This window comes from Tympanuchus pallidicinctus, unplaced genomic scaffold (genome assembly GCF_026119805.1).
Source record: "Tympanuchus pallidicinctus isolate F22 unplaced genomic scaffold, pur_lepc_1.0 scaffold3, whole genome shotgun sequence".
Taxonomy (NCBI): Eukaryota; Metazoa; Chordata; class Aves; order Galliformes; family Phasianidae; genus Tympanuchus; species Tympanuchus pallidicinctus.
In genome coordinates this window covers 35,481,656-35,508,872 of record NW_026294747.1, presented here as the reverse complement: position 1 = coordinate 35,508,872, position 27,217 = coordinate 35,481,656, and the positions used below count along the sequence as shown (strand labels likewise).

The 27,217-nt window shown below is 35.4% G+C and overlaps 1 protein-coding gene across 16 annotated transcripts in view; it reads left to right on the top strand.

The window, feature by feature from the left end:
• Window positions 1-27,217, top strand: part of RALGAPA1 (Ral GTPase activating protein catalytic subunit alpha 1) — a 113,761-nt gene that overhangs the window by 39,026 nt on the left and 47,518 nt on the right. For 7 of the 16 annotated variants that reach the window (XM_052696816.1, XM_052696820.1, XM_052696817.1 and 4 more), the window contains 17 exons: window positions 1,529-3,097; window positions 4,979-5,103; window positions 8,009-8,225; window positions 9,071-9,271; window positions 9,344-9,520; window positions 13,127-13,279; window positions 14,537-14,730; window positions 14,861-14,959; window positions 15,066-15,221; window positions 16,392-16,520; window positions 17,455-17,580; window positions 18,288-18,346; window positions 20,025-20,133; window positions 22,290-22,400; window positions 23,347-23,415; window positions 25,394-25,528; window positions 26,055-26,238. In XM_052696816.1, coding sequence (XP_052552776.1) covers window positions 1,529-3,097; window positions 4,979-5,103; window positions 8,009-8,225; window positions 9,071-9,271; window positions 9,344-9,520; window positions 13,127-13,279; window positions 14,537-14,730; window positions 14,861-14,959; window positions 15,066-15,221; window positions 16,392-16,520; window positions 17,455-17,580; window positions 18,288-18,346; window positions 20,025-20,133; window positions 22,290-22,400; window positions 23,347-23,415; window positions 25,394-25,528; window positions 26,055-26,238 — 3,813 coding nt within the window. The remainder of the gene's footprint in view (window positions 1-1,528; window positions 3,098-4,978; window positions 5,104-8,008; window positions 8,226-9,070; window positions 9,272-9,343; window positions 9,521-13,126; window positions 13,280-14,536; window positions 14,731-14,860; window positions 14,960-15,065; window positions 15,222-16,391; window positions 16,521-17,454; window positions 17,581-18,287; window positions 18,347-20,024; window positions 20,134-22,289; window positions 22,401-23,346; window positions 23,416-25,393; window positions 25,529-26,054; window positions 26,239-27,217) is intronic. The other 9 variants (XM_052696828.1, XM_052696831.1, XM_052696830.1 and 6 more) reach the window with 5 other exon arrangements.

Below are 27,217 nucleotides of genomic sequence, written 5' to 3'. Positions count from 1 at the left end.
TTTTGACAATAACACATCAGATTTGAAGGAGGGGAAGGGGCTTAAATTGTGTGATATGGTGAATTTAAGTAAATGCAGTAAATTTAAGTACCACTGAGTGCTGAAGATTAACCCTCTAGACAGAATAACAAGGTAAGTCTGTTTATTGTGGCAAGTAAGTGTTGTTGTTCATTTAAGCTTTTTATTGTTATTCCTTTTTTTAAAAGCAGATCTAGAACTAGTGATAGGTCTTAAAAATAAATCTGGAGAATAAATGATTATATGAAAATGAAGCCAGTGGAAAACTAAGCTGTTTTTACCTTATGTTTCAAGTTCCTATCCCATAAAAAGCATTGAATTCATGCAATTTTTTGAAGAGACACTTATCCTTTTCTGTATTGTTGATTATATAGTATATAGTATTCCTATTTATCAAGAAATTTGGTGAGGTTCTTTATTTTGGTGGATGACATTAAGTGAGCTGAATGTATTTCTGTACATTTCCTCAGCAACCTATGTTGAAACTGTGGCTTTCATTGCAGTTAACTATGATTTAAACTGATGGTGAAGTATTAGCAGCCTTAGTAGAGACAAGGAATTATTAATTTAAATGGTCACAACAAATGTTCTTGTCTCGTTGTAAGTAAAAGTGATTTTACTTCAATGTTAGTTGTGTGGCTGCAGGATTTGTTCGATATCTTTATTATCAAATTCTTAATTTGATAATTCTTATGAGTTCCTTGGGTAAAATTGAAAGATGATGGGGAGGTTAGCTTCCATTCAGCATTTAGTTTTGCAATTTCAACATGAGACATTTCACAAAACATCCTTCTAGGGAAAAAAGATGTATTATAAATATATATATATATCCTTTATTTATGGTCATCTTCTCCGGCTCTTCTCTGTCATTTAAAAACTTAAACAAACAAAGAAAACAAAAAAAAACCCAAAACACCTGAGTCTTCAGGTATACACCACATTATGTTTGCCATAATATTTATAACTTTACATTACTATTGTTTCTTATATTTCAGTAATTTATGTATGTCCACACAAGTTATGAAAAAAGTAATAGTTTATCTCTTCAGTAGACAATATTAATTTGCCAGAAAACTTACATGTTCTCTTTGGAGTTGTGTATTTTTCTGAAGATGTAAATTCTATGAAGAGTCATACTGTTAAGCTAATTTATATTACAGGTAAACATTTCTTCACGGTAGTTGGAATAATATTGCTTGAATTATTGAACTTATTGGCACAGCCCTAGCTTTAACTGTATTTCCAAATGTTCCATGGTCTCACTGTTCTCATGCATGTTAACATTTAAAACTGTGTTCTGATGGTCTAACTCATTTATATTGCATTTTGTACTGGATATTGTGTGTTTGTTTTTAACACTCTAGTACTGAAAAAGTATTTTCATTGTACATAATTAAACAAGGCTCTGGACTTTCCTGGCTTTTTCAATCACGATTAGAATGTAGCAGTAAATAAATTGTATTTTTCTGTGTAAATTCTGGTTTGTATTACATACACTTTTTTCCTACAGACATTGATGATGCTCAAATTCTTCCACGTCCACCTCGAGTCAGACATTTTTCACAGAGTGAGGATGCTCCAAGTGAAGTTTTTGGTGCATTAAATGAGGAACAACCACTGCCACGAAGCAGCAGCACCTCTGACATCCTGGAACCATTCGCAGTTGAACGAGCCAAAGGTGCAGTTCCTGTCATTGAAAGTTCATCCCATCATGCTCCAAGTTTACAAAGTTCCACTGAGACCTCTTCAATGCATAGATCCACTGAAAGCCATATTACCGATTCAAATAGCAGAGAGTCCTCCTTGGAAGTTGGGGATAGTATTTATGACCATCTTTGTCATTTAATAGGGCCAGTAGAATTTGCAAACACAACCTTTGAACAAAACCAGTATGTTGACCTTGAAGGTGAAGATGATCTTCTTTCCTCTCTGAGAGAATATCTTAAAGAAAAAGAAGAACTTTGCGGTAACTTTGAGATAGATGAATGTGAGGCTTCTGCTCATGAAGGTGATACATCAGTAAATAGGAATGATAGATTACCTCTGGATGGATTAGAAAATAGTGATCAGACTGGTCAATGCACGAATAGCGTCACTGTTACAGAAAGACCTGATAACCCAGAGCTGCACCTAGAACAAAACCAAAGTGGCTTTATAAGTAATATTGCACCTGCTCAAATAGACATTTTTGCAAGAAATGAAGCACTCGATAAAGTCAGACAGTTAAATATTGATAAACAGTGTGAAAGTCTGTTTGATCATGGGCCAAGTAGTCCTAGCATCAAAGAAGGAAAAAGATATCTGTACAGACAAGCAGCCACTGAAGCTGATCTAGATTCAGCCGTGGAAGCAGCATTAGCTGAAAAGCATAAAAGTGCTCAGTTTAACGACAAAATAACCAACTCACGTGTTATGCATGCAAAGAAAATTCTTCCTAAAGCACAAGTTAACCCTCAAATGCCTCACATCACAGGTACAAGCAAGCTGTCACCAACTAAAAGAAGTATATCTGAAACAGTAACTCATAGGGCCAAAATCATGAAAATAACAGCTAAAAAAAGAAATAGCGTTCATGTAACTTTTAGACCATCTACAGAATCAGTTCAGTTTTACAATCCTCTTGAGAACAAAGAGGCTGCATGGAAAGCAAGACTTCGTAAACTTAGTGGCTTCAGTGGTAGTGGTAGTGGTAGCAGCAACAGCAGTAGCAGTACAAGCAGCAGCTCGTCAGCTGCCATGGAGCTGGTTAGACCTGGAATATATAGACCTCTAGATGCAATCAATGCTGCTTCACTTAGTAGCAAGCAAAGTAAGGAAATTACAGAAACTCAAACAGCCGTGCTGCAAAAGGAAGCTATTGCAGTTAATCAGTTCCATAATCGTAGTGCATTTAGATCATCAGGTCAGGAGTCAGCGCAACAGCAGGGCTCCCTGGGTGGTGTTTATAAAACTGTTGTACATGCTCTTTCGAAGCCGAAGGCAAATGTTTCCCCACAGAGGCAGAACAGAATGCCAGCAGAGGCTCCACTGAGGGATCTGTACAGTCATGTAATGGGCTATTTTGGAAGGAGAGCTGCAGGTGAGCACTGACAGTGTGCAGAGTGCAAAAGGAGAAAGGCAGCACCAGTTTGGCTTAATGCAACTGAAGCAAGCTCTGATAAGCAATCAAAAGGCTTTGGGATGATCACTGCTTTTCCTGTTTGGTTGTGCATGCGCCTATAGCCAGCTGATTTTTCTCACAGCCTAAGTTACTTTTACATACTTTAAATTACTAATTTTCCTTTGAAGTATATTTGGTTGAACCTCTTTGCTGCTGAAGACCATCAGGTTAGGGAAGAGGAAGAGACAGTAAATGACCTAATAAAGACTAAGCCTTGAAAAATTTGAATTTTCATCTACCATATAGAGCCTCAAAATTCAGCCTACTGAATGACTGGCATGTGCACATTATATCAGAATGTACTGTTCTGCTCCAACTAGTTTGTTTGTCAGAATGACCTGGCTATCTACCAGCTAGGTTCAATTAATTTTATTTCTGGTTCATTTAGTGTATTTTCTTCCTCCTCCTCTCCCGCTCCACCTTATCCTCCTCCAAAACAAAAAGGCCCCTCAAATTTACATTTGGAGGTCAGTTTAGATATCTTTTGAAAAGTAGTTTGGAACAGAAAGCTGTTACTGAAATGATTTTGTTATCACAGTTCTCTGTGAGTAGTCTTAAGGTTTTGTGTGAATCTTTTTTGAATTGTGCTGTAGGCCTTTCTGTATGCACTCATCAAAATTGATACAGTCTCATCTTGGCAACATGTATGTTCATGAAGGTCTCTTGATCATCCTCCTGCTTACTATGAGACCTCCGTGGATTGATCAAAAAGAAGGCTGTCGCTCTGATATCCATTGGCTTAGTTCAAATCATAAATAACCTTAAATGAACAATAAATTAACTTTCAGCAGTAATGTAGGTTTTCTTTTTTCACCTTATTACACTGGCATGATTAACAGCAGATTCTGTAATGCATCCTGCATTGAGATGTTAATGCCACCTGAGGGCAGTCTGTGAAAGCGTAGCACCATGACAAGTGGACAGTGATGTGATTGTCACGTTCCTCAAAAAAGTTTTCTGCTTCTATGCAGAATCTGAACTTCTGAAAAAGGTGTCTAGAAAAAAAATTATTTGAAATCCGTAAAATCTAGCAGAACTTCAATATTAGGATAAATGAAAACCCTGTTGTGGTCCCATGAGAGAGGACACTGAGGGAAAAATTATTGCAGAGGAAAAATGAACTGAGGTAACCTGAAAGCTTTAAAGGATCGTACAGTTAGGTGTAGCAGCCAAGTCAGATACAGAAAGTACAATTCTATCAAAACTACAAATTGATAATTGAGTGAACTTCATTAATTGTTCATCACCATTGACCATCTAGAGATGGAATTTTCATTCCAAGTAGTAGCATGTTATTTTATTACTTAACATTTTTTGTTTGCACTATTTATACTAAATGTATACTGTGCCACATTGGCATTTGTCATTATTTTATGTTGCAGTCTACTGTGCTTTTCCTACTACATTGCTCTTCATTAAGAGTGCAATGGAGGAGGAGTACCTGTAGGAATTGTATAAAATTTTTAGGATTTATTACTTATTTTTTTGTGATATGGAGGAAAAATACGTGCTGTATCCTTAAAGCAAGCATTAACAACTTTAAGTAGTGCTTACCTATAAGCTTTCTTGCTCTTAAAGGTTTTACTGGAAATTGACTAACACCTGCTTAGTGGGAAGAAGTGGTTTTACTAATTCCTACAGTAGAATCTGCTTAAAAAGTGGGAGAGTCTTAAAATGCATGTTTGGCAATTTTGAATTTTTAATTTCTTTTTACTAGCAGGGCTTCTTTGTTTATTATCTTTTGTTTTGAATGTGTGTTGATGTGTTCTTTACTATATACAATTATTCATTTGCTTTTAGCTAATAGAGAGGACATGAGTCAAAAGCTGCACCCTATTGATAGTGATATTGGCAGTAGCAATACAAATGTTCCTGACCTCATGGATGAATTTATAGCTGAGAGACTCCGCAGTGGTAGTACACTGGTAAGCCTTTAAACTTCCTATGTTGTGATACGTAAGTTTGCACATATGTGTGAATATTCATGTCATTTATGAATGACTTCATAAGTCAGCTCACCACTTAGTAAGATGTTCATCTTAATCTGGATTTTATGTATCAGAAAGACTTCAGAATATCATTAAAATATTCTTTGTCTGTAAATCATTTTTAGCACAGGCTTATGTTATTTTATGCATTTTTAATGTCATTTCTACTAGAATTTCATTCTTCAAGCAGAGCAGAAGTAACTGTCAGGTGACTAGTCTCGTTGAATTAAATGGTTTTAATTGCGACTGAAAAGGTTGTCGTACATGTGCAGCTTCAAAGCAAATGTTTATATGTAAATTTGCAGTGCTTAGTGTGTTGCTGTATTTAGGCACCATACTGGAGTACAGGAGTGTGGTGCTATTCTCTACAATTTTTGTTAGTGCAACAGAGTACAAAACTACATTTGCATGTTTTTCTGCTTTTTTTTTCTTCTTTCATTTAGAAGTGTTGAAAATTTTCTTTTAAATAACTTTCTGTTAGAAAAACCATCTTTTTGTATTATTTTTTCCTATACTTTTCCAGCAATGTCATTGTGGCTGTGATTCATAGTGAAATTTCTGGTTACCTTTGAGTACTTGCCAAACAAAGCAACTGATCTGAAATGTTCTAGTGGTTAATTAAGTGTCAGAGAAGGGGGACATATTCAAAGAAACATTGGAAATGAGCAGAATGGGTGATAATTGAGATTGTTTCAAAGCTGTGTACTTTTAAATTAATACTTTTTTAAGGAAAAGAAGATTATTTTAGACATGTCGAGTAAAACTTGTGTGTAAAAGTTGTCAATGAATATCATAGTTGTTGCAAATAAGGAACAGAAGATTCTTCAAAGTGATTGGAAAAATTGATTTATTTATCATCATCTTTAATAGATGGCAAGACAGGACCTGTAGGGGTTGTCTGGTGGACGACAGGTTGGCCATGAGCCAGCAGTGTGCCCTTGTGGCCAAGAGGGCCAATGGCATCCTGGGGTGCATTAAAAAGAGTGTGGCCAGCAGGTCGAGGGAGGTGATCCTCCCCCTCTACTCTGCCCTGGTAAGGCCTCATCTGGAGTACTGCATCCAGTTCTGGGCTCCCCCATACAAACAAGACAGGGATCTCTTGGAAAGAGCCACACAGATGGTGAAGGGCCTGGAGCATCTCCCCTATGAAGAAAGGCTGAGTGAACTGGGTCTGTTCAGCCTTGAGAAAAGAAGATTGAGAGGGGACCTGATCCAGGTCTATAAATATCTAAGGTGGGGGGGGCAGAATGGCGAGGACGGACTGTTTTCGGTGGTGAGTGGAGACAGGACAAGGGGAAACGGCTGGAAACTGCAGCATAGGAAGTTCTGCACAAATGTGCGCAAGAACTTCTTTACAGTGAGGTGACGGAGCACTGGAACAGGCTGCCCAGGGAGGTGGTGGAGTCTCCTTCTCTGGAGATGTTCAAGACCTGCCTGGATGCCTACCTGTGTGACCTGGTGTAGGGAACCTACTTTGGCAGGGGGATTGGACTCGATGATCTCTAGAGGTCCCTTCCAACCCCTACAATTCTGTGATTCTGTTGTTCACATGTATGCTTTTTACTCTGTTACTTTGAATTTATTTTCATCAAACTTTGTTTCATCTTGAGTTACAAGGTAAAATGCTGTTGCTGTTTTGAGATACCTTAAATATAAACTTCAGGATGTACATCAATAAAACAGAAGTCTTCATAACTGATCACAGGAGGAAAAAAAAAAAAAAAGGAAAGGGAGCACTATTCATGTTCACATAGATGGGCAGGAATGTTGATCATTAGTCAACATTCAAAAACTATTAATAAACATATGAAAAATTGATACTTTCCTCAGGTAGGGAAAAAAACAGCCCAAGGTAAGTTTGAGTAATCACTATGAAACTTTGCCTTCCATTGAAGTTGCAGTCTAGCACACAAAAATGGATATTCTGTCTTAAAAAAAAAAAGAGTACTAACTTACTATTTTTTGATTGCTTGATCTATTGAACACTGAAACCTTGTATGTTGTCAGAATTATCAGTTAAATAGCCAATTTGTAGCAGGATGTTAAAAGGAGAAGTGAATTGACTAGTCATGAGGTAATTCACCTTCAGTCACTTGATTTTCAGTGCATAAAGAATTCAAGCTGTTTCATAAAAAGATTTCTCAGTGTTTATCTTAGTTCCCACTGAAGCAGATAGCTGTACTTTTCACTGCCTTTTCTGCTCTGTGAGGAGAGTCTTAAAGAAAGACTCAAGTAGCGCGGTGTACGTTTGCATGAGCAAACGTGTGTTGTTTCATCTATACACTGTCTTTTTTGTCTTAAATCAATGCTAAGGTTTTGGCTTACACATAAGAATATTAATATGTGAATTAGGAAAATTCTTTTGCTTGCAGTGTATGTTCATTTTTTGCTTGTATCATCATAGCCTATTGACCAAAACCCAGCAGATTTCCTGAAATCTTTTTTTCTGCATGCTTCTGAAACCAAGGTTAACAAGACTTGTTTATCAATTTAGACATGAGTTGGAGGTAATGTGTGTTTTCATTATTTTTTCCAAAGTCTTATCAAATACAAGCGGGGGCATATTTTGGTTTGAATCCAGGTCTTTTAAAGTTTGTGCAAAAACGTCCATTGTGAAAGCAAAATTGAAATTTACTGAATTGTGTGACAGCACGAGTTCTTTGCTTCCTGCTTTCTGGGATTTTGGAAAGTCTTACTCTGTAGGATGATGACAATTTTTGGCTTAGGTGCATGTGTACAACAAGTTGTATACAGACATTTGTGAATGTGAGATTGCTTTTCCTATTATAAGCAAATAAGCCATCCAAGATTGTAAAATACTTTATATATCTTCAATATTTAGAATGTGACAAGACGAGGAAGCAGTCCTGGCAGCCTGGAAGTTCCAAAAGACCTTCCTGATGTATTGAACAAACAGAACCAAATGCGCCCTATAGATGACCCAGGCGTGCCTTCTGAATGGACATCACCTGCTAGCGCAGGCAGCAGTGACCTCATCAGTTCAGATAGCCACTCGGACTCGTTCAGTGCCTTTCAGTATGATGGACGCAAATTTGAAAGCAAGTATACTTTCCCAAAAGTAGGAACATTTTTGGTTGATTGCTTGTGACTTCCTTTTCCTAATTTTTGTAAGTTAAATACCAGTATTCTTCTATAAAGAGAGCATATCTTGATTCCCTATTGAAATCACTACTAATTTAATGGAACAAAGCAGAATTCATGAGAGAGGCTAACATTTGTGTAGTATACTAATGAGCAAAACAGCACCGAAACACTGCTCTATAAAAGCTGAACAACAGTGCATAGAAGTTAGGAAGCAATACTGTCTGTGGAGTTTTCTATGCATTAGAATGTAAAAATGAAAGATAGCTTCAGAATTTATTTTACTTCTGAAAAAGTTTAGGTAAAATGTAAGGAAGGTTATCTAATATTTTTACAGTGGTCTTTTTGTAGCTATAGATTGATAAAGATACTAAATGTGTTATAATGGTAAAATGAGTATGCTTTTTTAAAATGACTTAATATCTTTTTCATTCATTTCCTGCATCTGTTCCTACTTATATGCATATGGAGGGGTTATTGCAGTTGCTTAGAACTGTGATTTTTTTTTTTTGTTACGTAAGAGAGTAATACTGTTTATTTGGTAGAAGTATGTACTGTATTTCTATATGTACTGTGGATATGTAGATGGTAGGTAGCTAAGTGATGCTAGTTAAACTATGTTTCAGTGTGGCATCTTCTCTTAAGTGTTGAGAGTGCAATTTGCCAGAATGTCATTTGTCATAGTATTTTTAGCTTAAAGTTAGTTCTTTAATGAACAAGTTGGCTATTTCTAAGCTTATAAATTTTGCGAATAAATTCCTTAATGTAATTTTCCATTATTTTTTACTTTATTCTCATTTAGGTACACTTACAGCGACTAAGCAGAATACAGGACATGCAATAGGAATGTCTTCTCCAGAAGTTCAGTCGCAGTTTTGTGACAGAAATGAGAATGTCCATAATAGCCAATTACTTTCTGCTTTTACATCTTATGTAAATTGTGCAACAGTGTGTTGGAAGCATAGGAGATGTACATACAAGTTTTACATGGAGGATTTTGGAGGTGCTAGGCTTTTGTATTTTATATTAGTGGTATTTTTAAGTTATCAGTTAATACAGCTCTTTCCTCATACAGATTTCAGCTTTGGCACAGAGGCAGGGACACCAGCTTCCACTGATGCTGATGCAGTTTCAGGACAACATCAAAGTGCTGAGGAACAAGAAGTAGCCAGTCTAACTACACTCCATATAGATTCGGAAACAAGTAGTTTGAATCAGCAACCGTTGTCTGCTGAAGCTGCAACTGTTACTGGTAAAGTAGTTAATAGATAAATAATCATTTGTTTCAGAAATTTTCCACCCATCTTGAAGAGTTCAAGATTCAGCTTCTGCTATGAATCTATATTCTGTAGAAGATGATTCTTGGATTTCAGTTATTTTTCTATTGCCATTGAACACTGATGGGTGAAATTACAAATAGAAAACTTTTGTCTGACCTAGTTACCTTCATAGTCCTTTACTTGGTGCTAAATCTGTTTTAAATCCTTAGTGAGAAAATATATACAATTATAAGAGAAAACTGTTAGCACATAATGTAAGCTAGATCTTACGAGTGTTTTTATAGTACTGTAGTCAAAAAGCTAATTTTCAGTAAGCTATTTTTTTCTTGAAAGGCTTTGCTGGTGCTTTCAAACTAGTACATTGAAGTCTTATGAGATTCTTTTGCATACAACTGTCTTCACTGTATTGTCTCTTGTGAAATTTGAGTCTTACGTAATGTGTAAAAATGTTATTGTGACTTGTAAAATCAGTTTCCGTTTGTGTCACTTATTTTTTGTTGGTACTTTTCCATTTTTTTTCTCATGGAATAGCCTTTTACAAACTAAATGAGAGTTTCACAGCCTCAGTCAGTCTTGAGGCCCTACCAATTTATTTTACAAATATTTATTGAGAAAGAGGGAGAATTATGCAATTATCAAATGATACAGGTAAGCAAATTGAATGAGCTGCTTTCTGAAAGAGAAAATCTTCCTCTCCAAGGAGTGTTTAGAAGGAAGATTGCACCATATTTTGTGAATGAAATATCCATAGACGTTTTTATATTCCTTGTTCCATAACTGTTAAATACTGTTATGCCTAACAAATGTAGAACAAGTACCTACTTATCTGTGACAGCTTACGCCTACATAGGTTCTGTTCTCTGTGACAAATCAAACTGCATTTTCAGATGTGTTTAAGAACTGTCTTCACTTTCTTGCAACTATTTTCACATTCAAAAATTGCCTTTCTATTGAAAGAAGCATGATAAAAGCTTTTTCAACATTGTTGTTTAGCTTGGTCAACAATAATCAGCTTGACTTTCATTCTCTTTACTGTGTACTTGTTGAAGTCCTCACAGAGAATCTGTTCTTTATCTGTTTGTTTGTTTGTATGTTAATGATTTCATTGCTGTTTGGTTGTTTTGTCCAAGTTTGCATTGTAATTGACAAGATTACAATTAATGACTGAGTTGTCCATTGAGAAAGTTCTGTGGCTGTCTTTTCTTGTTGTTTGGACCACTGTTTTAGAGAGGTGGTTTTTGTGTGTCACTTCAGTGCCCCCACAAAGTTGGAGCATATTGTCTAATTTCTTTTCACACGTAAGAAGAAAACACAGTGTCTTTGAAATTTTTGAAAGATAGGTAGCTGCATAGTGTAAATCACGTGCATGAAGAGTCACCTGATAGGGAAGCTGCAGTTTGAATTCAGTATGATTAGATACCAGAAAATCCATGTGGAATCTGAACTTCAAAGCACAGCATCAAAGTTGAAAGCAAGTGTACTGGGGTATCTTTTAATGCTTAGAAGATTCCAGTAGATCAGCAAATTTTCCGTCGTTGTTTGTGTCTATTGTTTTCCTTCATATAAAATCTCTTTCTGTCCCTCCCCTACTCTCTCTTTTCCTTCCTTCCTTCTTGCCTCTCTCCTTCCCTCCTTTTTTCCTCCCACTTCTCTACCCCAACACTCTTTTCCTTCTTCTCTATGTCTATTTCAGTCCTTCCCCTTTTAGTGAACAGAATGGATAATTAGGAAAGGATTTCTTAGGACACCTTTAAATGCGTATTTTACATTAATTTTGTATATTGAAAACAAGCGATCAGAGTCAGGTGGATGGTCTCCTATACTTAAAAATGCAGAATATGGAGTAAAAAAATATTCTGTGTGTGAAGTAGTAGTGAAAGAGGAAAGGCATTGCCACGGTTTGTCATTTTACAGAATTTAGTGATGTTCATATGTATGTCTGTATCTCCTACATAGATGCATTGATTTAAACTGCTGGTAAAAACTGCATTGCTTTTCAATCCAGTAGTGCAAGTTTGTTTAGCATTGTTTCTGTTCTGATAATGCTTCACATTTTCTGTCAAGTTCTTTAAAATGTTTAATTTTCTTTCAAAGAAGAACATTTAACAGCCAATAATTTAGGAAAATTACTATTTTGAACACCCTCACTTTTTCTTTTATGTCCTTAGATTTTAGTTTATCTCCAGCGCTGAACTTCACACATACTGTAATATTTTTTTAATCAGTCATTTTCCAAGATTTAAAATTCAGAGACATGTATTTTTCCATTTTAAAATGTGCTGATGTGTAGAGAAATATATAGTGAATACCTGTTCTTTATTTTCACTGCTGTCTGAGTATTCAGTCTGAACTTGCCATTTTGGAAGAATCCTTAAGCAAATTCAAGAAGTGAAATTTGTTTAGCAGAAGTTAGTGCAGGAGCCAAGTAAAAGAGTGTTGCTCCTATATAAGTATCTCTGTAGAGTAGATAAAGTAACTGTCTAGAGAGGTTGCTCTGTGTTGATCATGGAAAGATGCCTTTGCACACTGCCACTCGAAAAGCTCATGTTCTTCCTTCAAGGAAGTAACATTCCTCTAACTATACATAGAACATTCCTTCCATACAGATTTTCTGGTCAGCAGATAAACATCAAAGAATATGAGGGCTGTTGCAGAGGGTCCAGAGGAGAGCCACAAAGATGATCAGGGGACTGAGGTACCTCCCTTACAAAGATAGGCTGAGGGAACTGGGCTTGTTCAGCCTGGAGAAGAGAAGGCTGCAGGGTGACCTCATTGCAGCCTTTTAGTACCTAAAGGAAGCCTACAGACAGGAGGGGAATCAACTCTTTGAAAGGGTTGATAACTTCAGGACAAGGGGAAATGGTTTTAAGTTGAGGGAGGGGAGATTTAGGTTGGATGTCAGGAAGAAGTTCTTTACTATGAGAGTCATGAGGTACTGGAACAGGCTGCCCAGAGAGTTTGTTGATGCCCCGTCCCTAGAGATGTTGAAGGCCAGATTGGATGGGGTCCTGAGCAGCCTGGTCTAGTATTAAATGTGGAGGTTGGTGGCCCTGTGGCAGGGGGGTTGAAGATTCATGATCCTTGAGGTCCCTTCCAACCCTGGCCATTCTGTGTTTTTTTGAATATCAGTCCCCAGTTCGAGCTTTGATTTTTAAATCAAACTGTACACATCCATAAACCTGGAAAAACAGTTGTTTCAGCAAAATTTCTGCTTGAATCGTTTACTGGGGAAAAATCTATGTGAAGGAATGTGTAGAGAAATTTGATTGGTTCCGAGCACTGCAAGTGCTGCAGAATAAACACATTTAAAATTATTTTGACTGAAAATAGAGCTCTGGTAGTCCATTCACCTATCTGATTTTGATGTTCATCTCTTGCCTTTCCTGTATGTAATTTGTTGTCTCTTGGAGCTCAGTTCACAGGGAGATCTTATTGCAGGTTTTATATCATTTTCTTTTTTGGCCAAATTTGTTATATTAAAGTATTTAAATTTTCTTTTAATGCTGTGTTTAGAAATTTCAGTAGCTCAAAAGGACAGAAAAGGCTTTTAAGGTAACTGTTAAAAATTGCATTTGCAGGCTCTGAAAGTGCTTCTCCAATCCAATCTGCTCTTGGATCCCGATCACAGACACCCTCTCCTGCCACTCTTCATGCAGATCATATTGAGCAGAAGGATCTGCAACTGGATGAGAAGCTCCACCACTCTGTTTTGCAGACGCCAGATGACCTAGGCAATATCTGGAATAGAAAACATAAACCTGTTTTTCCTTTCTTTTGAATGCAATACAGTGAAGTAGATAGTATCCCATTAGCTGTAGACAATCCTGTAAAAAGCTATTTCATCTGCACTTTTAAAAATATTTAATTGCAGTTAACTTCTTAGAAAGCAAACCAAAACCTTTTCTACACTTTGTCTTGCATTTCATTGAAACTATTAGCAGTGGGTTTCTAGTCAGTATATTTATAACTGTTCTTTTTGATAGATAGAGTTGTGTCAAGGTAACCTAGTATGTGGTCCTGCCAAGGACAGTTTTATCATTAATGTAAAGGTAATAAGACCTAATTTTTAAGTAATGTTTTTATTTCTTCTTTTCCCTTTAATATTTATACAAGTTTTAATTACTTTAAGTTATTTGAATTTTAGAATACATACACTTTATAAACACAAAGTTATCAATTCTCCCATGTTCAGTCTCATGGAAACAGAAGAATGTCTGATGGGTATTTTAGACCCTTTTTTCTTTAAGGTAGCCTACTGATGAACACAAATACAATCATTTTGCTTTATACTTCGTAATTTGCAACCCAGAAGCCATCAGTGTCTCTACCACAGTGGTCCAGATCTTCAAATGAAGAGGCTGTGAGATTAGGCTGAATTTGGATTTCATTTTCATTTTATACGCCTATGGGAGCTGCAAGATTTACAGAAGATCTCAGCAAGTTCTGGTGCTGAGGTGTTTTAAAACCTATGTGAGAGGTACAGGAGGAAGAATGTGGATGCTTTGTGCTTTAGAACTGTGGTTCCTTAGGTAGTTTGCTTTGGCTGTTTAACCACATAATGTGTGAGCCATTGTAATGTGAGCATTCTTTCTACGTGCAAACTGGAACGAACAGATCTTCCACTAAAAAGGACTGTCCATTCATATATTGTGTAGAGATAATGTGTAATGATGCATAGGAAGGATGAGGTGAACAGAGTTCACAGAAAACTGCCACTGAATTAGGGCTCCAGTAGTGACCTTGAATGTTACTTATGGACAAAATATACAAGAAATAAAACAGTTCTTCTAGAGAATTTGGAAGTAGTTACGTAGTTCAACAGTTTCAGTTTTGAGATGGCTTAATGGGTAAGAAATATCTTACTCTAAAAGTCTGATTTTTTTTTTTTTCTCTTTCAGTTTTAAGGAAACTATGTATGTAATAGTTCAGGCAGAACTTTTCCTTCTGTAAAGAGGTAGATCTCACTATGCTTTTTTCTTCCTTTACAGAAACTAGTGAATTCCCCTCAGAATGTTGCAGTGTTATGGCTGGGGGAACACTTACAGGATGGCACGCAGATGTTGCTACTGTGATGTGGAGACGAATGCTGGGAATTTTAGGAGATGTCAACAGCATCATGGATCCAGAGATTCATGCCCAGGTTTTTGATTATCTGTGTGAACTGTGGCAGAATCTGGCCAAGGTAAAAGCAAACAAACAAAAAACCTCTTATCCAAGCTGTTTTAACAAGGAAGGATTTTCAGATGGAACAACCATCACCTGATATATTTCCCTTACTTTCATTTTATTTTGTTTTATTTTAATAATTGCAGATAAGAGACAATCTGGGTATTTCAACAGATAACCTCACTTCACCATCTCCACCAGTTTTAATCCCACCACTGAGAATTCTAACACCTTGGCTGTTCAAGGTAAATTTGAGCACTAAGTAGTGAAACAGAAATAAAATACATTGTTGCAGAAGTGTTTAATTTACTTTTTTCTTTTATGAATAATCAACGTTTTTTTAAACTGTAGGCAACAATGCTGACTGATAAATACAAACAAGGAAAGCTACATGCTTATAAACTTATTTGTAAGACAATGAAGCGAAGACAAGATGTATCTCCCAACAAGGATTTTTTAACTCATTTTTACAATATAATGCACTGTGGACTTCTTCATGTTGATCAGGTAAGTTTAACTATGATGTGCCAGTTAAAATGAACAGTTGAAGTAAAAATGAAATTGTGAGAAATACTGGATTTTAAGCTGAGTATTTCAACTTTTTCCTTTAAAAATAGCTATGTGACTGGTACTTTTTCCAGGCTTTGGTAAATGGCCTATATGTTCTTCATTATAATCAGAAATGTTTTTTTGTAGTCCATTTTAAGCAAGTAAGAGGGCAGAAAAGGGTATTCTTTCTTTGTTTTTTTCTATAACTGAGTGCTGCAGACTGAAGCACGCAAGAATGAAGGAAACAGGTATCTGTAATGTCTACTGGTTTTATTTGCTCCCTGATGCAACTGTTCAGCTAATGGGAAAGTAAATTGTCATCACTGTATGTCTGGCGTAGTTTATTTCTACATCAAATATAGAAAGTAGCAAAGACATTTAATCAGAGGAGTAGATCTTGTATGTTTTAATATGAACAAGTCTGAAAATAGTACATGGTTTAAATGCTCTTTTTAGAGATTCACGTTACAAGTGTGAGTGCTTCACCACAGTCCTGTAATTTAATGTGTTGAATGACTATACGCCAGCATTGTTATAAAACACTATGTCTTTATATGTAATTGTCTTTATATTATGATTCCATAAAAGATACATAAGAAGTTAACACTTCTTTTAATGTTATACTAAGGTGACATTTGTTGGAGGGGATTTAAGCATGTTGTTAGGAAGATAAGAGCAAACTTACCTAGTAGAAAGTGACACTGCCCTTGGCTGAGAGGGTTAGAAGTAGATGTTCTTTAAGGTTCCTTTCAATTCAGTTTTCTAAGATGCTAAATAATAGCTGGTTATCTCTCTGTCTCTTCTGTAGCTATTTAAATGAATTGTTAATTATTTATAAAACCCTTAACAATCTAAATGTTAATGACTTAATACAAAGGTGGTACAGTAGTGTCCAAGATTAAATTGATCTATAAAGTATACTATACTTACATTAAGATGAGTATACATATGGAATGTAACTTTTTTGTGCTACTCCTTGTTCAGTAATGAAACCTAGAACGTTCCAATGGCCACAGTGAATTTACATGCTTTTTTATTCCCAATTTTCCGTTCAATATCTGCCTTTTTTTTCATTATTTGTTCATGTTCTTGACATTCTTTTCCTTTTTTTATTCTTCCTTGTACAAGGATATTGTCAATACAATCATCAAGCACTGCTCTCCTCAGTTCTTTTCACTTAGTTTGCCTGGTGCCACCATGCTTATTATGGATTTCATTGTAGCAGCAGGAAGGGTGGCAGCTTCTTCTTTTCTCAATGTAAGTGTTCAATAGTTCATTCTCATTAATGGGCAAGTTAGAAGGATTTGAGAGAAAACTGAGCAATATTTTTCCTTGACTAGGGTGTTAATTTGTCCAAAGAAGTCAATGTAACAGCAAATACAGACACTTTTAGTGTTTCATTCTAGCACACTACACATGCAAGTCCTTTATGGAAAATGTAATGTGAAGTATACTAACATTGCTGTTGACACAATAATTTTAGAGTTCTAGAACTTTTGATTGCCATTTATCTGCACTTCAAAATGTTTTAAAATAAGTGGTCATTTTGGCTATAACTTTGTGTTAGAAATACAGCTATATTTACACACATACATACACACTGCAATGACTTTCATAGTCTGGCTTGAAAACTCCTATGTCTGATAATGTTGGCCGTTTATATCTCCGATATAGCACCTAGGCATCCTCAGCTTTTTATTGGAACGCTGATGTGATTATTCAAGTGTTGTTGACCTTGTGTGACTGTATTCCTCAAAGGTCCCTAATACTCCAGTCCAGTTATCAATGACTTTTGGCTCTTCTTACATAATTCACCTTTTAACTACTTGTGAAATTCAGTTTTCCTTAAGGCGCTATCAAAGCTGATCTTTGCATCTTTTTATGCTTTTGTCTATCGTGTCCAGCAGTGTTAGCTGTCCAGGCCTAGTTACTTAGTCATTTTTCTGTAATCCTAACAAATCCTTCATTTCCTTTTGGCCAGCTTGGAAAATGGGCATAGTGTGTGTATGCATAATGTGTGTAGCAGTCCACTGGGATGTGATCTCAGTTTGCTCAGCTTTAGAGAATTTGGAGAAGGAAAAAGGAGATAACTGTGCACAGTTTTAGCCGTTGTTCTTATTTAAGGCAGCTAGAAATGTCATCTTTCTGACTGCAGTAAAAATATGTTTCCCTTCACCTGTTTTTCTTTCAGGCACCAAGAGTTGAAGCGCAAGTTCTTTTAGGATCTCTTGTCTGTTTTCCCAATTTATATCATGAACTACCAGCTCTTCACCCAAACATTCCTGACATAGCTGTGTCTCAGTTTACAGATGTTAAGGTGGGAAATTTAAAGACTATTTGAATAGTATTCTGCCACCAATTAAATTATGATATGATGATATTCCAGGAAATAATGACTAAATTTTTTCACGAGCTATTTCAAATAGATCCTATAAAATATTGTGAAACATTATGCTAATACTGGATGTTTACGTAAGCTTTGATAGTAACCTGCAGCTTTAGGGACATTTTGCAGCAGTTCAGTCAGAATTATTCTTGACATCATTCTTAAGGCCTGTAGTCACTTGTTCTCTGGATACTTCCAAGGACTTTTTTAATTAATAGAATTTTGAAATTTAGGAAAAAGAAAATCATTTAATACATACCTCAAAGTAACTAGCAGATGAATACTTTCTGTGGTATCATTTGTGATTGTTCACAGAAGTTAGCTACATGATGGTCGTTGTTTGTTGGATTTTTTTCTTTCTTTCTTTTATTTTTTTCCCCATGATACTTCATGGAAATGTGTTGGATGAATCACCAGAATTTAGGACAGTAACCCGTAAGATGTTCTTGAGTTAGCATAATAATGTACTTCTGTGACAGACTAGAAATTGATATAGTGGCAACAAACAGTTCTGACCACAGACCTGGAGAGCCAGCTAAAAGATGCGCCTGTCTGTCCCATAATAAAATTCTAATTTTCTAACATTTTATGTGATTGTGTAATTGGCAAACTGGTGAGCGTTTTCCTCTTTGTTTTAGGAGCTCATAATTAAAACTGTGTTAAGTTCAGCCAGAGAGGAGCCATCTGGTCCAGCACGGTAGGTCATACAAAAGGAGCTTCTAAGTTAGTAGTTACTTTTATATATTATACTATTTTGAAGAAGGTAAATTAAAGGTTGTAAAGTAAAACTTTGTATTCTATTCATGCTTTTCTTCACTACCATCTAAACAGTGGTCTACTGTTTTAATTCAAAATGGTTTTTAAGTAGCTAGGCTGCTATCTATCCATCATATTTGAGAAGTCATGGCAGTCTCATGAAGTCTATGATATTTCTGGGCAAATTTCATCCTTGTCTGCTGCTTTGGATGCATTCATCTCAATATTCTTGATTTAAAGAAGTCAATGAGTAGAAACTTAACAGCAAAGTTTTGTTATCATTAAGCAAGGTATTCTTTATTGGCTGTGCTGGGGTAGTATCGAGATGACTCTTCAAGAGTGCTCCCACAGTTGATCGTTAGTAAACATGTTATATTTTCATGTATATTACATATTCATTACATTTCCCAATTCATTATCCTATCCACCCTCAGTGATTGCCCAACAGACACAGACATATTTGGCGATCTTCAGTGTCATCTAGCCTTTTAGCACCTTGATGGTCCATTGTCAGTCCATTCTTAGTCCTTGGGATGATCGTTTACTTCCTCTCAATAGTCCGTTTGTCCTAAGGATTGCTGTGGAATGCAAGGACAATCAAGAAGTCTCTGCTCGCACAGATAAGGAAGACAGAGGGGAACATCTTGATGCAGTCTGTCACATTCTAGGCATTCCGTTTTTGCTTCTTTTGCCTTCTTAAAGCAGACCAGCCTTACATGTCTCCCCATCTACAATACTACGTCACAGTTATCGTATAGTGGTGTTGTAAGCAAGTGTTAACCGAGTATTTTGTGTAATTACTTCTTGAAATCATTCTTCACACTTTTTCACTCAGAGAGTGGTAATACACTGGAACAGGTTGCCCAAGGAGGTTGTGGATGCCCCATCTCCATCCCTGGGGGCATTCAAGGCCAGGCTGGATGTGGCTCTGGGCAGCCTGGTGTGGTGATTGATGACCCTGTATATTGCAGGGGGGGTTGAAACTGGATGATCTTTTCAACCCAGGCCATTCTGTGATTCTATGGTTCTATTTCCAGATTTTAGAGGAGGAAGCAACAATAAAAGTTAGTTTTAATATTTAATCAGAATGCATACAGTCTTTAGTGTTCATTTACTCTTCTTCCATTCATCCTTGGTTATTGCCAATCTAAAAATACTTAAACACATGTGAAGTAATAAGGTACCCCTCTCCCATTTATTTGTCTCAGAAGCTTTAAGCAAATATGAACAAACTCACACTGGGTATGAAGACTTTGCTCCACAGTTTTTTCTTTGTCTTAATAAAATACTTTTTGAAGATAAGATATTAATTCAAGGTGTTAATTCAAGAAATTAAAATATTTATAAATGTTAAGAAAAATATTTTAAATCCATAAAACAAGCAGAGATACAGGAGTTTTTAATTGCTTTTTGATTTTTGAGTTAGTCCTTCCTTCCCTGTGCCTTGACAGAGGTAGCTAGGATTTATTGTTTTTTTTTTTAAGTTACAGGACTATAAAGGTCTCTGGTGTAGAAAGAAACTTTATTAGGCTTTAGCAGGACATATCATGAAAATAAAAAGTGTGCATATTCTTGTAGTGTGCCTTTCAAGTTATTTATCCTCCAACATTGTTTTGCAGATGTGTTGCTCTTTGCAGCCTTGGTATTTGGATCTGTGAGGAGCTAGTTCATGAATCTCATCATCCTCAGATCAAGGAAGCCTTGAATGTGATTTGTGTTTCTTTAAAGGTGAGAGACTAGCACTTTTGTGATGTGTTTTACCTTGACCACAAAATCCTATCCACCTACATTCTGTGTGTGTTCACTTCTAAATTTGCAAGCCATTGCGTTACATAGTATAGTTTCTCAGACATCACCAGATGTGTAGAGGTAGGTATAGTGCCTGCATCACATGCATGGAAGCACTGGAAGATGTGTGATTTCCTGTGGTGAAGTTCTATACTCACTCCCAGACAAGGTCACTCAGGCCAGGATTTGTTAAGAAAAAAAAAAAAAAAAAAAAAAGAATCCAAAGACTGATCAAGAGTTTGCATTGAATTTTAAAGTTTATGTGATTAAACTGCCTGTTGAAAGGGAATAATGAGCAGTATGATTTTGGGGAGAGGTAACTTGTTTTTATGACACAACAGGAATTAACTAGCCTGCTTACTCAGGTGTTTGTCTCTGTGGCTGTCTTATAACAGTAATTCATAGGCTTTTTTCCTGTTTACATGGTTACCAGAAATAAAAAATGTTGATTAAAACTTTGCCTTCTGTTTTTTTGCCTATGCTTCTTTTTTGGTCTCGTTAGTTCCTTAGATGTTAGAAGATATAGCTCTGCTAAGCTGGCTTAGGATAGAGTTTTATTCCAGTGTATTTCTCACCTTTGAATTATTGCCATTCAAAAACTTTTATTTCAAAATTCTTTGCTCCATTCGCACTTCATTGCCCAGGTGCTTCAGCTTTCTTAAAGCTTTTTTTCCTGTCTTTTTTTATAGATATGTGAGATATACCTTTCTCTGATAGGTTAATAGAATTGTACTTGTTAAGAACACAATCTAAGAAGCCAATGAACTAGATCTAACTATTTTTATAACGTAATTATTCTGAATTCAGAGGTCAGCACTTGGCCACCTTGCAGCACACATCTGTCATAGCTTCACTGCTAAGTAAGTGAGATTAGAACATGTAAACTAATTTATTAGTCTTTCAATAAAGGAGGAATTCTAAAGTTACTCATCTTTATCAGATAAATATAATAGGATTTTTTCCTGATAAAAACAGTAGTACCTAACTATCTGCTGGGTGATATATGATTTCTTAGAAATAAGGTTTGGAGTACTTGTTTTCACTGAAGATAGTACTTAAGTAACAAGAATATATTTAAAGTCCTTCCCTTCCCCAAAACTTTGAGGCCATTGCGTGTAATTTTTTCTTCTGTGAATTCTGTGCTGTCTTTAAAAGTCTGTAGTTTGACTATGCTAATAACCAATTTGAATTATATCTTAAGCTCAGATTTGTAGAATTTTCATGTGCTAGATGAATAAAATTCCCTTGTAGAATTGAATTTGTGTTTGATATTTGATGCACAGTTTATATATAGTTTTAATGCAACTATAACATAGGACGACACCTCAGATACATTTCCTGTGCACCAACGCTTTAGAGAAATACACCTCTGCCTTTTCTTTTCTTTGTTTTTCCTCATAGGAATCTAGAGCAGCATGTACATGAACTAGCAAGAATGGAGAGTAATTGCACAAATGCACTCATGTCTGCCTTGACCATAACAGTTCAGGAGCTGTTTAAACCAGGCTCCTATGCAATAACATTTTCCAACATTTAAAAGAGTACAGAAAAGAGGAGGAGTATAGAAGCCAGAGTGCATTCATTTCCATTCAGACAAGTACTGTATGTAGCAGTCACTAACAAATAACTGAACAATTAATCTCACTATTTTTAGTACTGTGTCTTGTACATTAGATACTTGACTGTTCACCTACCTCAGTTCTCAACAAAGACCTCTGATTTCAGAATCCTGGGGTTTTTCTTCAGTGATATGTTAATATTAATAATAATGCAGGTAAGAAGTTAATTTGTTTGTTCTGGCTTCATGGTATTATCCTAACCAGTCTGAGGTTAAACTTCGAAGAGTTCTTTCGCATTTCCTTCATTCTGTGCAATTACTTGTGGTCTGATCCAGAGCTTGGATGTTAGCTGATAACATTTGTTTAGGATTATAAAATCGTTTCTTTTATATTTTGCAAAAGTTGTTTCTCCTGCAAAGAATACATGAGAGTCACATGTTGGATTAATTCCATCATAGGAATTCCTGACCACCTTACCACCTAACATACTATTACATGAAGTCACAGCCACCATTACTGCACTGTGTTCTTTTCTAGTTTCCAAATAAAACAGTAGCTCAAGTTGCCTGCAGTATGCTGAACATGCTGATACATTATGTGCATAGACTTCAAGTGTATCAAGCTGATTCACCTTTAAGAATTATTCAAGTAAGTAATTTATTTTTTATTTTAAAGTAGCAGTAAGATATATTTCACTAAAATTAAAATACCACAGTATTGACAAGTGTGTTTCACAAAATGTAAAACTGATACTATTTTACTGAACAGCAACGGTATGGATTCATGTAACATTTATTTACCGTCTCCAATATTAACATGTAAAATGGCTTTAGCATGTCTTTTTTTTCTCCAGGATAACTTCATCATTATTTAGATGAGCATATTTTAAATTAAGAAAATTATTTTATATTAGATAATGGCAAATATGTATGTTTAAATTTAGTAAGAAAGCAGCTATTTAATAGGCATCTGCAATTGTATTTTGTTTTTCAACTGATGAAGCAAATATATTTTTCTTTAATACACTTCGAATAACAAAGAATTGTTCCTTCCTCACTCCTGTGTGAGTTGGAGCAGAAAAAAATAGAGGTCTCCCAGGTAACCAGAAAGGGAATTGTGTGGAAGCTTCTTGAAAGGCATAAGAAGGATATCTCTGCTCCTGTGCAGTCATATTATTGCTTAACTGAAAAAAGGTTGTTTACAAGTTCTAGTATTTCAAGAAATAAAAAAATTAGTATGGTCCCATACACAAACCATCAGGATAATTCCTGCACCCTACAAATATGTGGAATTAAGTTATCTTCCTGCCTGAGTATTTGGAGTAGCCATGTAAGTGCATTGAACCTAAAGATTTTGTGATACTGTGAAGTCAGTACTGTCAGTCGTACATAACATTTTCCTTGCATTCAATTAAAAGGATTTTATTTATAAAATAAAAAAAATGGCGAGGAATACTATGATTTGTCTTAAAATAACCTAAATGTAATTCAGCTATGAGTCTAGTATTGTCCTATTTACGTGCTTAAAAAATCACTTTAAACTTAAGTACTTTATTATTTCTAGTTGTAAAGAAACTGTGCTGTATTTTCTCCAGATTCTGATAGCAACGATTACCCATCTGCTACCTGGTACAGAAGCTTCATCCTATGAACAGGACAAGAGGGTAAACATTTTCAGTTCCTTGTAACTTACAAGTAACTTACAAGTGTGTAACAATTCTGTTACAAAATTTAAGATATTCCTTTAGAGCAGGAATCCAGCTTAGTAAATATAATGCAGTATTGTCTTCCCAGACTTACAACAGTATTCTCTTTGCAAATGACTTTCTGATTTTGTTTGCTGAAAAATATGCTTTTAAAATTAATCAAAATAGATTGCTTTCAGTCATTAGAATGTCTCCTTCTTCTATCCTTAAGTTAAGCAAGGTAGACTTTTCAGACTTGGCTTATACTGAAAATATATTTTCAACTTCTTAGGAGTACATTTCAAAATACTCAAAAGGTTGTGAATTTTTATTATTTCAAGTAAATTTTTCAACAAGACAGTCTGTAATATTCAGATGAATTTAATTGTTGACATCCTCCAAAACAATTGCTGTCTTTTCATATTTTCAGTGGATCTGAGTCCCCTGTTTATGATGGACTCTTTCTTCAACCATCTTATACTCTCAGTCATGCTTTCTGCCTCCAGAAAGTTTTGTCTTCTCTGAATTATGTAGGTTGCTCCAAAAGTAATCTGTCCTATTTATTTCCAACAGATAAAAGGATTGTAATCATGCTGTTTAATAGAGCAAATTCTCAACTACAAAATAATATTTTTAATATAGTCACCTCCATTAGCTTTGCATTTTCAGTGAAGAACAAGAGCCTCCATGCTGTGCTCATAAAAATTTGCACGAGCAGAGGTAACCTGCTATCACCACTATTTTCAGACCAGTCTTTGTATTTGGCTTTGTTCTTGGACTAGGGGAGCAAGAGCTGTGGGACACAACGGTCATTTAAATTTTGAACTGCAATTCATGTGTTGATCATTTTGGCCAGCAGATCTCCATTTCATCTCTCCTCTTTGCTTGAGAAGTCAGTATCTGTTGTAGAATATTGAAGCATATAATGTTAACCAACTTTCAACTTGAGGATGATTCCCATATGCGAAAACTTTCCCCATGAATGAATGCTGACCGTTTTATGCCAAATACTGCTTCAAAAATGCACCAAAAATATGTTGAAATATTTTGACAAACTTAGTCCTAATTGGTTTAATGTAAAAATAATTGGAGACATTCATTGTTCAGTTTATTTTATGGTGTCTTTGCGAGGCAAAGTTGCAGTGTATTACATGAAGCGATTAAGATGTTTATGCATCTTTTATTAGTGAATTGCTTAGGTGGATTTTCTTTGAAAGATGTACATTTGGAAAATATTTTAGAGAATCCCACATCTGTTTATCTGAATTTTTTCCTCTTTCATAGCTAAATTTTAAAAGTTTAAGGCAAATATTTGTAGTAAGTTATTAATAATTTGGTGTGTGTCTTAATCTATCTCTGTTCTACTCTTTTAAAATATCCCCTAGAGGGAGTTGGTTGTTTTGCTGACTGAGTAGAGTACAATACAGAAAGCAGTTGTATTACTGTCAGACGATACCTCATTCTGTATAGCAACATTGACAAGTTGTGAAAGAAATTCTCTATCATTTATAAAACGGACAAATGTGAATTTGTCCACTTTTGTGTAATCCTTGACTCACTTTAAAGTGGATTTACATTCAGAATAGTATGTCTGCATTAACTTGTATGTGTCCAATCTGTCATTTTGTAAACAGCATCCTGCAGACCAATTCTGAAGAATCAGGGTATCCTCATAAGCACTGTAGCCACTTACTGATTTGTCATATTGAGAAAGTGTTGTATGGATAATCTTTTTTTTAAATGTTTAATTATTAAAATAAACGTAAAAATTTTACTCATATTATATAGTATTTGAACATACTGTGGTTTTTAAACAAATGTGACCTATAGTTTCTGTGTAAGTTTGCCAGGTTCTCTAAATTGAGAAAAGAAAGCGAAACAGAAATAAAATACAGGGATAACTGTGAGGTCACAAGTGCTGTTTTAATTGATTTGTAATTGAAAGTGTTTGTTATAGTTGGTAGTTTCCTTACTTCTGTGCTTATTGGATTGGATAATGGCCTTGCCATTGAAGACCTTGCTGCAGCCTCTTCACGCTACAGGAGCAGAAAATGATAAGACCGAGAGATCTGTTCTCAATTGTATTTATAAGGTACGTGTTTCTTTACTTGCTAAATCAGAATTTCTAGACATGAAGGAAGCGTCGGCTTTCATGAAAACAAAGACAGAACTTTTCTGTAAACTAACCTCATTTTACCACTGAAATTTGGAGTGCTGTCTTAGATCTTGTACATTTTGTTATTAACTCTGTGTGATCATTGGTATATTTGGAATTTTTGATATTGTCTTACCACTTTGTGATTAACTATATTAGAGTATATATGCCATACCAGTAGCATACACTTGTGTTGCAGAAGACCAGCCATGCATTTAAGGCATACGAAGATGTAGCTTTTACATACCAAACAATTTTCTTATCAATAAGCATAGCAAAGTTATCTTTACAGATATGGGTTTGTTTCTGTAAATATCAAGCATCTAAAATTTCCAGGATTTTGTCCTGCCTATCTACTTCTAACAAATTAATTTCAGTGTAAATAAAACTAAATCTAATTCTTATAAAGCCACCAAATAGAAATTTCAGTAATTAATGTAATGAAATCCTGTTTTTGTTCTAGGTTCTACATGGATGTGTCTATGGATCTCAGTGTTTTAGTAACCCCAAATATTTTCCCCTAAGTCTTTCTGATTTGGCATGTGTGGATTATGATCCTTTTATGCATTTAGAAAGCTTGAAGGAGCCAGAACCACTGCATTCTCCAGACTCGGAGCGTTCTTCTAAACTTCAACCAGTCACCGAAGGTTTGTCAAACTGCTTAAGTATATTTTCTTTCAAGAAAGTTTTAACCTTGTTTTCCACTACTAAAGTGTTTGTTTAAAGCATGAGTTTTAAGTCATACCTTGACACTACATAGCAACATAATTTTGAACAATTGCTATTTGATTAACTGCAGTAAGTATCTTCTGAAGAATGTGAAGATCAATTTGATATGGATTCTTCTGTGCTCTGTATCAACAAAAAAATTTGAGTACTGGAACATGAACAAGCATTATTTTTCAGCAGTTACTTTCAGTAATTTGTGGGTTTTTTTTGGTTTTTTTTTTTTTTTTTTTTTTTTGCAATTTTATTCCTTTTCTAAGCTTGCAATATTTTAAGCTTGCTGCTAATCTTTTTTTTTTTACTTATTATACTTTGTTGTTGATCTCTTTATGCTTTTAGAAGATAAATTTTCTCTGATTTGTTTGGAACCTTAAGAGACCTGGGAATTAACTTTTTCTTCAGATCTCAAAAACAAAAATAAATCAAGAAACTAAGATACAGAAGAGCAGTATTATACAGCATATCTAGTAGATATGAAATGGCTACATCAGGAAGAAAATTGAAAAAGATGAGATTAATACAGGCACCAGAAACTCTGTGTAGTGCTATTCTCCAACCATATTAAGTTGTTCCATTTAGGCTTCCTTAAAGGTATTAAGAACCAGATAAATGCAGAAGCTCTTTGTAGCAGCTGTGTGCTAACAGCAGGTGATTTTGTGGTCTGTAGTGACTACGTGCTGTTTTTTATGTAGAGAAAATGGCTAATCATTGTGCCCTTGTCTAAGGCATGCTTCATCATCTTCAAGTACTTTTTTGGCCAAAGAATTCTAAACATAGAGCTGTCCCCTAATAAGCTCAGTATTGGATTGAACAAGTCTGATTTGAGAACTATTGGCAGGAGGAGCTGTAATTATTAAATTTACTGAAGAATGAAGCAAGGTACTATAGTTGGCTTTTTGT